The 15,573-nt window shown below is 43.7% G+C and overlaps 1 protein-coding gene across 2 annotated transcripts in view; it reads right to left on the bottom strand.

Annotated features, from left to right (window-relative positions):
* Aoah (acyloxyacyl hydrolase) overlaps nucleotides 1–15,573 on the bottom strand; it is a 203,312-nt gene that overhangs the window by 95,523 nt on the left and 92,216 nt on the right. For both annotated transcript variants that reach the window (XM_076864004.2, XM_076864014.2), the window contains 6 exons: nucleotides 12,683–12,753; nucleotides 9,663–9,723; nucleotides 8,295–8,365; nucleotides 7,354–7,402; nucleotides 4,511–4,559; nucleotides 2,617–2,711 (listed from right to left, as the gene is read on the bottom strand). In XM_076864004.2, the coding sequence (XP_076720119.1) occupies nucleotides 2,617–2,711; nucleotides 4,511–4,559; nucleotides 7,354–7,402; nucleotides 8,295–8,365; nucleotides 9,663–9,723; nucleotides 12,683–12,753 (396 nt within the window). The remainder of the gene's footprint in view (nucleotides 1–2,616; nucleotides 2,712–4,510; nucleotides 4,560–7,353; nucleotides 7,403–8,294; nucleotides 8,366–9,662; nucleotides 9,724–12,682; nucleotides 12,754–15,573) is intronic.

Below are 15,573 nucleotides of genomic sequence, written 5' to 3' on the forward strand. Positions count from 1 at the left end.
TGATACCTGTTCTTTCTCTCCTCTGCTTCTTGATCATGAGGTGAGTGCTTTGCTTTGCTCCTGCTATGATGTACTGCCTCACCAGGGGCCCAAAGCAGCAGGGCCAATAGATCACAAATTGGAACCTCCAAAAATGTGAGCCCAAACAACCCTTTTCTCTTTATATGTTAATTATCTCAGGCATGTCATTATAGTGATGGAAATCTGACTAACAGTGTTCTCTTCAGCAATGGTGACAAAGAACACAGGATGGGAAGTGTGTGAGAGATGTGTGTCCATTCATGGCTTCTGAGGTTGTCTATTTTTTACTTCCCACTGCACTTTTCTAGTCTAGGACATTTTAACCAGAATTACAACCACCATCCTGAACTTCTTAAGAGCCTTTTTGAGGGCTGGGGATGTATCTCTGTGATAGAGCACTTGCCTAACATGTGAGACCCTCTGTTCGATTCCCAGCCCTTAAAAAAAACAAACAAGACAACTTAGATTTGAACTTGTATTATGTGAGTGAGGTCCAACAGGATAACAGAACCTATGTGAAGGAGGGATCCTGCCTCTAGCCACCTCCCAGGGATGGGTACTTGGCTGCTGTGCCCTCCAGCCCAGTGTCAGCTAGGGGGTGTCAGTGAGGGAGGCCTTTATTCCCTGCCCTCTGCCCCCTGTGAGAACCTGGGCACAGACAGGTAAAGATTGGGGTCAAGCATGGTAGGAGCTGTCTGCTGCCCCAACTGGCAGTGCTGGCACTTGGTGGGCAGGGGAGGTGAGCTCCAGCCCCTATCCAAGTATGACAGAAGACCCTGGGAATCATCCTTCTGCTCTGGACTGGTGGGCGGGCCCTGGACAAGGGAGGTTCCTGGTTGGACCGCTGACCTACTGAGCACAGCCCTCCAGCCTGATTGTCTCGGGGGGAACCCCAGTGCCTGTGAAGGTCGGCACTGGCCCCAAGCAGCCCCTGTTTGGAGGGAATATTTAGTCTAGAGACTCTGCACCTCAAGAAAGCCTCCATTTCTCCTTCCAGAATTACCTTTCTCTCTTCTGGGCAGCTCAAAGCAACCTCTAGGGACAAGCTACTAAATAAGAGTAGTGGAATTTTGGTGATTCCATTTATGAGTTCAGTGCCCTTATAGTTCCACGTAAGATCGGAACTATCCAATATAAAGATGAACATAATCTTCCTGTGGGTTATTTAAATTTTTAATTTTTTTCTTTTTAGAATGACATCAAATGGCAAAGAGAAAAACACCTTGACAAGGTGAGAGGGGATTGCTGAAGGAAGCAAAAAGCTTTATGTTTGGCACCTTTAATGGAACTTCCCCCTTGCTTTTCGAACAAGGGCACCTGCATTTTTAATATTCATTGGGCCCTGACAATTGTGTAGCTGGCCCTGAGCACAGGTTTTGGTGCAGTCCCCTGTGACAACTGTTAGCCTCAGGTAGCTGAAGCTGCAGATGATCCATCTGCTACTGCTGCACCCCCTGCTTGGGTGTGTGGCATTCAGACTGCTCTTTCCTGTTCCCTCCATGCTTTGCCACGTAATTTCCCCAGGTCTTTGCAAAGTTCAAGGGGAAGATAATGGCCCTCCCGATGCTGTGTTAGGTGTGTTCTCTGATGATGACCTGATAACATACAGAGTTGCCTTCATAGTTCTACCCTGCACAGTCATTCCTCAGCATCTTTGGGGGATTGGTGATATGGCCTCCCTTGGATCTCCAAATCCATGGATGCTCAAGTGCCTTATGTAAAATGGCATAGATCCTCATATGACCTGGATGCATCTTCTGATGCACTTCAAATCATCTCTAGATTACAATACCTAACACAATGTAAATGCACGGTGAACAGTTGTTACGCTACATTGTTTAGGGAATAATAACGAGAAGTCTGCACGACTTCAGTACAGATGCAGCCATAATGGGCCTAGCTATGTTTTCTATCTGCAGTTGGTAGAATTTATAGATGCTGAACCTGCTGATATGAGGGGTGACTATATACAGGTTCATCATCTGAGTAACACACATGAATCGCTCTCCTAGTGCCAGATGCCTGATAAGAGTCCACAAAAGTTGGCTTCCCTCTCCTTTCCTTTCCTTCCATGAGTCTGAACTTATTAGTGATTCTGCCTTCATTTTTTCACATGAACATCTTCCAGCTCAATCCCACTACTCTTCAGGGAGGAATGGGAGGCTTGTCTGTCCCCTGCTGCCCTTGATAGAGCACACTGGTGGCCATTAGGAGCCAAGCAGTGTGCTCCGCCCAGCCCCATCTTGCCTCCTCAGACAGAAACCAAGCTGCAGCAGCCCCAACCTGCTCCTCTGACCTCCATGAGAAGCGAGGGGCTGCCTGCGCCCTCTCTGTGCACTCGCCATTTTTCTTCTTGTCTCCCACCTGCCATCTTTAGGGTTCTGGCAGCAGCTGGACTGAAATTGAAGAGTAGGAGAAACCCTTTGCCTCCGTTTGCCTAGAAACTAAAATGGTTGTGGATATGCCTTTCATGGCAGATTTTGCTGATCAGGGAAATTTGCACCTGTTTGGAGTTGGCATCCCATTTAGAGAGAGCAAGGGAAAACAGAAACAAAGGCCAGCACATCCGGAATGATGACTGCCAAAATTACTTACCAAAGACATCTGTGAAGCTGTGAGCCATTCGGGAGGGATGTGAAAATGAGCCCCAGCTGAGTCTCCCAGCAAAATGATTCCCCTGGGCTGTGAACCTAGGCAGCACAATTTATTTACATTATTTATGCACTCAAGTGGCTGGGAGGCTCCAGCTTGGGTAGTTATGAGAGCAGATAGCCTCGTGTTATTCTGTGCACAGCTCGTCTTAACAGTGATACATTACCACTTTTTGTGTGTCGGAGGGTGTGAGGGGCACAGCATTTAGGAGCTGAATGAAATTTCTAGGCCATTGGAACTGCGAGCTAAGCTATACAGATGCAGGTGTGTTTCTCAGCTCAGCAGAAAACTGACTGGTCCACAACATCCTGAGCGCATTATGGATGAATAAATGAATCAAAATTTTATCTGGATTCAGAAATATGCCCTAAATTTTGGTCCTGGAGATGGCTTTCTTGGAAAATACACCAATTTCTGTTACAATTCACTTTAAGAGTTAATGACCTCATGGAGCAATTTTGATTTTTTTCAAAGATATTGTGGTCTCTTAAAGCCCTTAATCCATATATACAAAAGCACTGGATGGATGATTCTGGCTGATTAATGGAGAGATGGAGATAGAAAGGTCTCCCTGTAGCCTGTATGTCTGGAGGTAAGAATCACTTAATCTGATTCTGAGGCCCATCCACACAAATCAGTCATCTATGGATATACTCTTCTGAATCCCGTAAGAAGCTGGGAAAGTCAATTGTTGCCTCCCAGTGGCAGAAAGGGAAGTTTCCTTTTCCACCCCAAACCCTTCCAGTGAAGCCAGAGGATGGCCCAGTCTTACAGAGGTGGATCCCTAGTCTGAGTTTCCATGGAAACTTCAACTTGGTCATACAGATGGGAATTGAAAATAGCCAGGATATCCAGAAGAAAAGAGGGGCATGGGATGTGGGAATCCATGAGCTTCCCTCAGTAACTCCAGAAGGTCTAGGGTTTCATCTAGATCTGCATTTTTATTATTATAATTATTTTTTCACAGTGCTTATTTTTTCTAAGTTGCATACATGTGTCACAGGATTTTACATTTCCTATCCTCCTTTCTGCCTCTCTGAGAGCCTAAAGGTGAGGACTGTGGTTTTTTTTTTTTTTTTTTTTTTGCCATGGAAACACTGAGCCAAGTCTAGCCCTTGGTGCGTCACTGGAATAGTTGTCCAGGAAACACCTGTGGAATGAATGGGTGAATGACTGAGGGAACGAGAAGCTTCTGAAAGTTGGGAGGAAAAACGCTGCTCAATCGATGCAGTGATGTGACCTCAGGGTCTGTTTCCAGGAACGTGTGGGTGGTGAGCTTTCTCCTAGCTGTACTGGTGGCCCAGATATTTATGGCATTGGACACTTAGAGTTCAGATCTTTTGCTCAGTTGGTTTGGGAAGGCCCTGCAGGCTAGAGCTTGGCAGTCCCCCTCGAATAATTCAGATTTGTATCTTTAGCCCAGCGGACACAAGAACTTGTTCCATCAGTGCAAGTCATAGTGTCTGAACTTGTAGTGCATTGAGAAGGACTTCCCAAGGATGAAACGTTTCAGTTGGTGCCTCTCCATGTTTTCTTATTTGGAAAAAATCCCAGATTTTTTTTTTTTTTCATGGGGGAAAATTCCATGACTCTCTTATCCATCCCACAGCCTCTTCTAAAATTATCGTTATATTTTGTAATGAAACAATTGAGTTTTGCATTTTCTAGATTCTGCTTTCTTTTCTATTTCTTTCTCAGGTCTTTTTCTGATTTGTCATGAAAACAAATATAATTAAATATATAATTATATATAATATAATTAAAGTAAGTTCTTTTTGACTTAACCAGAAAACAGTATTCTGTTGTGATAAGCAACACTGACTTTTACAATTCATACCTTCACAGAATTTCTTCTCATATGGAATTCCATCTTTGGGATCTTTACCCTTTAAAAGAGAAATGATGAGATTAGTAATTTAAAAAAAATTATGAGACACATACACTAAATCCTTTCCAACTGACTGTTAGAAGTAAAAAAGCAAATCAATAAATCAAATCCTTTAAAGTCTTTTATGTATTTTTGGTCTTTTTATATATACATGATAGTAGAGTATATTTTGACACATTGTACATATGTGGAGTATAACTTATTCTAATTAGGATCCCATTCTTGTGATTGTACAGATCAAGGACCGAGACATTAAACCAGAGACCCTGCACCTACGCGAAGAAAATGTAGGCCCCACTATCCATCATGTCAGCCTAGGAACTGAATTCCTCACCAAGACTCCTAAAGTGCAAGAAGTAAAATAAAGAATCAATAAATGGGATGGTATTAAACTAAAAAGCTTCTTCGCAGCAAAGGAAACAATCAAGAACATGAAGAGAGAGCCTACAGAATGGGAGAAAATCTTTGTCATCTGCCTCAGATAGAGCATTAATCTCCAGGATAAACAAAGAAACTAAAAGCTCATACCTTTAAAGTCTCTTGAGTCCCTAATCCAACATAGCAACACTGTGAGAGTCAACTGGATTTATTTAAGAGGAACAGGGGGTGAGAATAAGGAGAGATCCAGAAACGGAGTCTCCTTTTTCAGAGGGTTGAGGGCAGTATTTTGGGGGAGAAGTGCATGAGCTAAGGGTCTCCCTCCTTGGAGCACTGAGGGCCCCCCTGAGTGGCACACAAGATCAGGGCAGGTTCTGCAGTCCCTGAGCTGGAGACCTAACTGTTCTGGCATCTCCCACATCTAACTATTGATGCTCCTAGAGCTGAATTTTCAACCAGGGCTGATTTTCCCCAAGACCTTACCATCTCACACTCAACCCTGGGACAATGCTAACGTCTGGAGGCAGATTTGGCTGTCACAACAGGGTGGGAGTCATCCTGGGACCTAGTGGTCAAGGCCAGGAAAGCTGCTAAACATCCTACAGTTTACAAGACAATCCCAACAACAAAGAATTCAGTAACTTCTATGTCAATAGTGCCAAGATTCAGAAACCTGAAGGGAATTTGAGTCTGTGAGGGGGACAGAATTGCCACAGTTGAAGCTTCCTAACATCAAAAGCTTCCTAACATCTCCCTTCCAGGGACATGAATAGTAAATATGCCAAGACGGAAGTGCTGGGTAGTCAGAGATGCACTGGAATTAGCATGCCCACTCTCCTGGCCTTTGGGGGCTCCCAGTGCATATTAACGCATTAAAGATGCTGAGTCCAGAAGGAAAGAGCTTCACTGGGCCCAATGGCTCCCTAGACTTAACCAGATGACGGAGCCCCTCCTGTCATGCCTATTAATATCACACTCAACACTTGATCATGGGGACGCAGTTGGGACTGTGTTGGCTCTGATGGTTGTGAAGTCCCCTTCTTGTTCCCGATTTTGTGATTCTGTGAGTCATTTTTGCTGCAGAAGGGATAGGTAGCCAGGCGATGCATCTCTCCCATTATTGATACGAACACTGAGTTTTGCCTCCCTGAGCTCATGTTGGGTTTCCTCTGGTCTTTTCATGGCCCTGCTCTTTATGTAGGGTGGCACACCATGTCAGAGGCAGTAGTGGAACCATGGAATGAGGATGGCAGCCATGTACCCTGATAAGCCCCCATAGTACCCTAACATGAAAATGAGACTTGGTTTTATTTGAGTAAGAGTTGAGTTGGGGTTCTTGACACCTCAGAGCTCTAGGGGAGATGGCTTCTCTTCCTCCACGAAAAAGCAATGTGACTGAGAACAGGGTGGGAGGTGTGGGCTGGGATATAGTCATTGCCATGCTTTTCAAATCCCAGAAACCACAGGCCATTTGTGTCCTGGGATAGGGAAATGTTTATGGCGATTTTCTCTTCCTCATCCAGGCAGGTTTCCTTTGAAACCAGGGAATCTAAAGCTTCAAGGGTCCTTGTTTGTGTAGCTCCTGCCAGTGTGAATGTTGGGAGTGGCTGGGAGCTATTGAATGTTCTAGGTGAAGAGAGGAGGCCATGCTATAATCAGGACACATTTCCATGTAAGCACTTCTGGTTGGTTGGAAAAGACTAAATCAAAGGGACTAAAATTTCTAAAGCTTCTATAATCTTTTAGGATTTCTTCTATTGCATTAAATAATTATTTCCTTTCATATTTAATTTTATATTTGTAAATTAGTATTTTTTTCTTCTTCACAAGGACCTTTCAAATTGTGTAAATTTAAGATTGTAAAACTTGAGTCTTCTGCCATTGCTGTTCAAGGATAAGTACTTGGTTGGCTTTCCTCTTTTCTTCCCTTTCTCTACCTGGGAGCTGTAAACCTGTTATTCACAGGGAAGGGAGACACCAACATCAGATGCCTTGAGGTGTGGATAGCGAGGTAAATACGGGGTAAGTTTCACTCTGCCTGACTGTGCTGATGAAACAGATAAAAATGGCTGCCAAAAATGGTGATAGTATGTGGTCTGCTCCAACAGCTGTGTGGGTTGCTGTAAAACTTTGTGAACACCACTCCCATTTCACTTCACAGTGTTCAGACAGAATGAAGGGACTCAACACCGTGATCCTGAGCAAAGCTGAAAGGGCAGTGGCCCTGAGAGCCTTCATCACATCACGGATGCTTTTCATGTGTGATGCAAACTCTCTACCCTCCTCGGAGCAGCTGGAAGAGTTCTCATGGGCTGTCATCTCCTTCCTTACCTGTGACTAAAGCAAATGGGCAGTGGGCTTTGGGGGAAGGCAGAACGTAAGAGATGGTGTCAAACTTGAATTTTATTGCTTACCCAAATGCCATTACAATTGGAATCCCGATATATGTCCCAGTTGTCTGGCCTAAAATAAAAAATCCACATTGATTTTGGTCTCTGCTTATCCCTCAGTGAACGTTAGTTTTGTGAATAAAGGAATGAAGGCTACACAAAGTGCCACTGAAAGTCAACCATGCCCAAGAGCGTCCCCTGCTGCTGGGTGTTGTGACACAGAAGCCTCCGTGGGACTGCTTGTGCTAAACTTGGTTTGGGGTGTTTACTGGGAACCCTGAAACAAATCCAGTCTTTTTTTATGATTGACTATACTCATGGACTTCTGGAATGGTGCTGGTGAGCATGATGAACAAATCTGCAAGCCATTTTATAGAAATAGGTGAAGCTGCTAAAATGGTGCCTCAAGAATGCCCAAACACCTGGGTAATTCAATGCCTTGGCACTGTAATCACAGCACAAGTGAAGGTTGGCATATCCATTTTTTTTGATTGGCTAAACATCATCTCAGGACTAAAGTCTGATATGATTTCCATTCTTTACTCCGGAGGGGACAGACCTCTATTCCTGGGCCCATCTTGCATGTAGAACTCTCATGGCAGGCTGTATAAATGTCTACATCATCCATGTACTCACTTGGTTCTCCCCCTAGATTGTAAGCACCATGAGAAAGGAGATATATACATATATATATATATATATATATATATATATATATATATATATATATATTTCATTTACTACCTAACATGATGCAAAGTATTTTGCAAATCTTAGGTGCTCAATAAACATTTCTTGGACAGATCAAGGCATGAATGCTATTTTCTTCACTGAGCTTTACTTCCATTGGGCAAGATGTCCCTTCTGCCTGTAGGTGGGAATCCCTTAGGCTCCAAGAAGGAATTATGCCTCCTGCCTCCTTTTTGGAAGCTAATTTTCAAAATCAGTGACGAGTGGAGAGTTACCTTCTGCCAGGATATACTGTCTTGTCACTGTCGTTACAGTCTCTCCCTCTCCAGTGATAGCCCCGCAGTGTCTGCAGTTGAAGAGCACACATGGGAGGTGTCAGGCTTGCTTTGATGGTGCCCACAGCAAAGGTGAATTAGAGCTATCTTGGGCGTTTTGACATCTGCACTTTTTAATTCAAAGATAGTCAAGGAACACTAAAGAACATTAAGAAAGTCAAGATTAATATGAAAGGACATGCCATGTGAAGTGAGATATAACACCAGGATCAAAAACAGGTGGTACTGTGTGCACGTGTGAATGTGTGTGTTTATAGGTGACACTAGGTGTGTGCCAATATGTGGGTCAATTGAGGAATGTATGTGTGCATGCATATGTGTGTACATGGGGTGTGTGTACATGCATGTATTTATGTGTTTGCATGCTTCAGATGTGTGTACATGCACGTGTGTGGCTCATTGTATATGTGTTTGTTCATGCATGTGTGTTGATGTACATTTCTAGAAACAACAGGACCACCCAACTTCCTAAAATTCCTCTGTTAACCACCAATCTTCTCAGGCTCTAAAACAATTAATATATTTAGCCAAATGGCTAATTACTTTATTGGACAACTTACAAATAATAGAGCTCAACTATTAATCATGTGGCTTTATATGTTTGATTTGACTGATTTGAAAGAATCAGGAGTTACAATAAGCCTGTAATCCTAAGGACTCAAGAGGCTGAGAAAGATGGACTACAAGTTTGAGGCCCACCTCAGCAGCTCAGCAAGCCCCTAAGCAACTTCACAAGGACTCAAAATAAACAACAGCCACAAAAGGGCCGGGGATGTGGTTCGGTGGTTTAAGCAGCCCTGATTCTATCCCTAGTACCCCACCCTCCAAAAAACAGTTTTAATTATGTCCAACAATGTTCTTGTTTCCTCTGTTCCCAAGTAGAAGAGCTGAGATCCCTCACACTTGGAGGACTTTGTGACATGTCACTTGTTTGTTTACTTTTCCAGAAGACAACCTGACATCCTCGGAGTTCTCAATTGAACTCACACCTACACACTCTTTCTAAATAAGCTAAAGCAGGCTTAAGAGTTTCCAAAGTAACTCACAACACCTCTCAGGGTAACCATAGTCCCATGGAAAATTCCAGCTGGCAATGGGAACAAAGAAAAATAGAAAGCCTGGACTTGCTTTGATGTCCTGTATATTGTCACGAAGCCAAAATGTCCTTAAGAATCATGAAATGATGGATCGTTCCTCAAATTAATAATGCATTCAAATGAAATTCTTCCTTATCTTGTTAAAGGGAAGAAAACTGAAGGAAGTGATGTAATATTCAACGAACATCTGGTTATTCTTAACAATACTTACTGGGAAAACACTGTATTTGTCTGAGTCCATATCTTTGTACGGCACAGAATTTGTTATAGATCTAGAAGAAAAAAACCCAAACACCCAGTGAGCTAAGATAAAAACAAACAAACAGGTTTGTGAAAACAAACAGACACGCTTTCAGACACGGCTGTGTTGAGTTTAGACAGAGGGCTGATCTAAGAAAAAAATTCAGGATCTGCATGCTGCATCGGAGTGCCAGCTAAACTTTGCCAGTCTTTGCTCTCCATTCAAAAGACTGTCTTCTTTCTGTTATTTAATGTGACCCTTATGGGGAAGAGAATAACTGAGTTGTGGGGATGGACGTTGCTGTTGAGATCCCCAGGAAAGAGGAGACTGTGCTCTGGGTCCAGTCAAGGAACTCAGCACTGCAAGTTGAATTTGTGACATTTTACACATCCTGTTAAGAAGGCCTTTCTTTCACGTTCACTCTTTTCAACCACTCACTCTGAGAATCTTGGGCATTACTGTCACTAGCTGGCCGTTTCATCCTCAGTTGTAAGTCTGGGTAACCAAGGAGCCCAGGGATGGCCTGACCCTTCCCAGTTCTCAACGGCAAACACTGCTTTTCATTTAGCCATTCTCACTTAGAGAGTGGCTAAGTAATGCAGTCACGGGGCAGGGTGAGGTTCTTCTTTGAACTTAAATTTTAGAGTTAGTAATGAGGCCCTGTCCAGGATTTACTAAATGGTATTTTGAATCAAGGGCATCTCAGCAGTTCTGAGAACCTGAAGGCAAATGAATGCGGCCCGAGACATTTAAACCTACTTGCTCATCTAAAGAATCAGACTAAGAGTCCAGGGGCTCAATGAGAACCAGGTGCTGGGTCCAAAGTCAGATTTATCCATCACCAGCTCTGTGACCTAGAGCAAAGAGCTCTTTTGAAAGGGGACAATAATGATGCCTGCCTTATAAGATTGCATTTATGACAGCTTTTGTTGCATAGACACCAGATAATTTTAATCATCCTTATTATTACTGAGCCACGGGTTGTTTCAAAGAATAAACGAAGCTGCATGTAAATATATTTTGTAAATAATAAAGTACTGAACAAATTGCGATCTGGTGCAAATTATATTCGAAGCACAATGATCTTTAAAAAGAAGAAAAGCATGCTGTTTTTGCTTTTTTTTTTTTTTAAATAAAAGAATAATTTCCCTTTTAAATTGGGCCAAGAAAATTCCTGGCCACAGATGCTCTTGAATTCAATTTTTCAAAGGTGGTTCAATTAAAGAGTTTTCACTGTGGCACTGTTAAGACCCACTGGCCCATGGCTAATACAGGAAATGCAGTGGAGCATTCATCAAGGAGGGGACAGTGGTCCCACTTCAAGGGACCAAGATATGATGAAATGATGGGCTGCCCGGGCAGCTGGCTGCACCTCAGCCTCTCAGCATCTTCGTCCATGTCTGAGATTTCCCCTCTTCTTCCCAAATCCTGATGCCTCTTCATCTACCCCATTCACATCACGGGGTATTGCCACGGTTTCTGGGATCTCAGCCAGCACTCTACACAGCTGGCTGCTGGGGCTCTTGCTGACAGATGAGCCAGGAAAAGTGTGTAACTTGTGGATCCCTAAGAGAGGATCTGAATGTGGGTCAGAATCACAGCTGCATCCTCCTCACCCCAGATATTTTCACAACAGACTGGAGATGTTCAGTGGATTTAGCTCCCAGGAAGCTCAAGAGGGGAAGGCTGGCAGAACCTCGAAAACGTGTTTGCTGTGAGTGGGATTATGTTCACCCAAAGAGAGATGTCCTAATCCTCACTCCCTGTGAATGTGGACTTTCCCCTATCTGGAAATAGAGTCTTTACAAACGTAATCTAGTTTGAAGTCATTAGGGTAGGACACAATCCAGTATGCCTGGTGTCCTTATGAAAGGAAACGATGGAGACCCAGGAACGATGGCCACATGGAAGATGGAGGCAGAGATTGCGGTGGGGCTCATGGAGGGAACGAAATGGGAATAATAATAAACCCTACTGCATGAAGTTGGGAGAACCCAAATGAAGAAATGTATTGAAAATCCATTACTGGAGACCCAGAAGAGCACCCCAATGCAGCAGCAGCAGCATGTTAAATGTTGCTGAGGCTATAGTTTGGGTCCAGAATGTCCCTCAAAGGCCCATGTGTTAAAGACTTGGTCTTTTGGAAGGAGGAAAGCCATTAACAGGTGAGACCTAGTGGAAGGTTTTAGGTCACTGCAGGTGTGCTCTAGAAGGTGACTGTGGGGCTCTGGTCTCTCCCTTCTTCGCTTTCTTTCTCACTTGGGCATGCACAAAACAGATTTACTCTACTGTGAGGTACAGTTCTCCTGCCATGATGGACTGGGCCATCACAGGCTCACAGCAACAGGGCCATTTGGTCTTGAACTGAAACTTCCAAAACTCTGAGCCAAAATAAACTTTCTTCTTTTTAACCTGATTATCCCAGGTATTTGTTACAGTAATAGAAAGCTGACTATTACAGGGATTTGAACTGAGATAGTGGTGGTGGGCAGTATTGGGGAATTCTGACACTGTCTTTCTGTTTGGAATCCTACTCATATGTATGAGCCAGACTGTTCAGGTTGAACTCCATGAAAAACAGCCCCCTTCCAACATCATGAGTGCCTGGCAACTAAAAATGGTCAAAGAGTCTCAGCCACAACCAAAGGCTGACCTGCTCTGAATCTTACATGGCAAGAAGGAACTGTTCCCAGTCGTCATGCAACAAGTGTTAGAGCTGCACAGAAAGCCTTACTGGCACCCTTCATTCTGGCATGGGGTAAAAAGCAAGCTTTCAGATTCAAAGGTACTGGTCAATACAATCTATTTCCAAAGTGGTTTGGTTTGGAGCCAATTTGTCTTGTGGTTTCGGTACAAGGCACATTTTAAGCGAGAAACACTGTCACCTTTAGGAAGATGACATTTAAATATGAGTATCATTTTAAACATTAGAAAACAGAAAGAAGTAAAGATGTTATCATAGGCTTGGGAGGTAGAAAAAGAATACCTACAATTTAATTTTCTGACAGATCTTGGCCAAAAACGGGAGTGAACAAATATCGGAACCACTTCTAGGATATTGCTGGAGAGAGAGAGAATAAATAAATAAATAAATAGAGTTGTTTAATTCAAGGAATGGTTCCCCACCTAAGGTCTCTTCGGTGGTCCAGATTTCTGGACCTTCCTTCTAGAATCTGCTCCATTTCACTTATTTAGATTTACCTCTTGTTCCTGTCCTCACACCCCACATTCATCCCACCTCCTGTGCCTTGATCCATGCTGGGACCTCAACCTGAAGGCACCCCCCGCCCCTAGATTCCAGCCAGCCATTCCCACCTTTATGGCTGCCCTGGTTCTTCACCTTTTTCCAAAAATATCTGGCCTGCCTTGGTTGGTTCTAATAGAACAATATTCCTTTGCCCAAGTGCTTTGAAAAAGGATTTGGGGGAAAAAGAGCACTTTCAAATAAAATATTCCATCCTATTAAAGGTTAAATGAAGACTAAATGGAGAGACATGCTTGGAGGCTTGAGATGAAGGAAGGCCCTTTCCCCAACGAAGCTGTGAGTTGTGAAGAACAGGGGATTTTAGATAGTAGTTTCTATAAGAACCCAGATGTGCGATAAATTAAAACCCCTGGCTTTTTATTAAGCAATACTTTTAGAAAGATAGCAGTTTCCATGATTATTAAAGAAAGAGAAGGCTACAAGGTAGAAAATGTTGGAAACCAGCAATTATCAATGAAGGGAAAGATGAGTCAATTCCCACCAGCCCAAAGAGACCTTTAGATGGCTATGGGGTGTATTATGGGTACTGGGGATACTCTGCCCCTGGCAAAGGAGAACTGGTAACCTTTTCAGAATACCAATGGAGTATGTAAAGGTCTTAGCGATGCCTGCCCATCCTTCCAGGAGTAGAAGCAATCCTGACTAGGCCCCCATCTCCATGCAAGGCTTAGAGACAGGCTGACTTTGTCTTTAGCCCACCACCAAGTGAAGGGTCTGGGTGGATGTCCTACTTCTTGGCATTCCCTATGGGGTCCACAGAGGTGGAGGCATTATCGGGGCTCTCTAGGAACCTGACCCAGAAAACCCAGATGACCCAGAAACCAGGAAGGAAGGAGGCAGGTAGGAGGTAAGACACAAATACCCTGAGGTTTTGCGATGCCAAGCACAGCCCACAGCCTTGCTAGAGATGCAAATCCTCAGTGGCTTCCCCCCCAGATCTACTGAACAAGCTGCCGTGGGGTGGGTCCCAGGAATCTGTCCTCTCGCAGCCTTAAAAGTCATCCTGATGCTCACTCTCCAGGGTCATTTCCAATGCCCACTAAGGTTTGAGAACCACTGCTTTGGGTTCCAGTTGCTCAAGGTGTGATGATGGGCTAGGAGCATGGATGGCACCTGGGAACTTTTAGAAATGCAGAGTATCAGGTCTCCTTCTCCCATCCTCAGACCTACTGCAATGCAATCTGTATTTCAACAAGGTCCCCAGAGGCCACACTAAAGCTGGAGGAGCCTGGATCCTGGCAGCAGGAGCATCCCACTCAATGCTGTGGAGGTGTGAGAAAGTTTGGCATCTTTCTTAGGAGACAGACCAACATTCAGCCTGACTGGAGTGTCTGAATCATGGAAGAAGGGAGGCATTATGTCAGGCTAGGATGCACCCTAAGGGTACCCAGGACAGTGGAGAAGCCTTAAATGCATCACACTGGGCAGAACAATCACATCTAGAAGCAAAGAGATAGGATAGTTCATCCCATTTGAGATAAGAGACCCTGAGAGATAAGAGATCCTGATCCCAGGGTTCCTAACCTCAGCACCATTGCCCTAATGGTTCAGCCTCCACTGTGAGACTGTCTCGTGTACTGTGTAAGGTCCTCTACCCCTAAATGCCTCTAGCACAAATCTGTCTCCAGACTGTGATGAATGTCCCTCTTGGATTGGGTGTGAGGGACAAAGTTGCCACTGGTTTGGAAACTTTGAAGTAAAATCGGGTGGGGCGTAGAGGCGGTTGGTAAAAAGAAAAGGGTGTTTAGAGGGTTAAATTCAAACACCTGGCGTCCGATTGAGATCAGGACTGTAGACACACTATAAATCAAACACTAGCATGAAATTATGCAAAACATTGGTGGCAGTTCATAAGTACAGACACATCTGAGACTCAGACTCCAAAGTCAGGTTACATTTGAATGTTCAAGCTACTTTTAATATCTACTCTGAAGGCCTTGATCTAATTAACCTAATGACAATGTAGATTTTAACACTGATGATAACCAACACAGAAAAAACTCTATTGAACGGCCTTATAATTACAATACAAGAGGTACAATAGAATAAAATTTTATAATTGCACAGCTGTTCACTGTCAAAATCCAGCCTGAAGGCTTGACGCTGTCTTTGATATTCACAGTGCAGAAATTTGGGTTAGGAAGTAGGAGATAGATAGAAGATAGATGATTTAGTTTGCTCAGGGACCCCCCAGAACACTTTCTGTTTATATAGAGGTTTGGATTAGCTGGTCTTTTCATCAAATAGAAGGGGAAAGGCAATTGTCACCAAGCCATCTTCCCTACTCCGGGCAATTTACTTGCCAAGCAAACCGAGACAGATCCAGAGCAACACTGCAGCAGTCCTTGCTTACCATTTGCCAGCTCCCTCTTTTCAATTTGAACTTTGCTGAATAGTCAAAATGCGGGCTGTTATTAACTCAGGAATGGATTTAAAATATCACATCTAGCTGCATCTGATCCCATCTAAAATGAGTCTCAAAACCTGGGCCGTCCCTGGGGACAGGTGTACTACCCCATCTTCACTTTGCAATCTATTTAACCAGCGTTCACTTGCTTCCTGAGTGTCCCCACACATCAGGATAGTAAATGAATGCAAAATAACAAACAGGGTTTG

Source organism: Callospermophilus lateralis, chromosome 1 (genome assembly GCF_048772815.1).
Source record: "Callospermophilus lateralis isolate mCalLat2 chromosome 1, mCalLat2.hap1, whole genome shotgun sequence".
NCBI lineage: Eukaryota > Metazoa > Chordata > Mammalia > Rodentia > Sciuridae > Callospermophilus > Callospermophilus lateralis.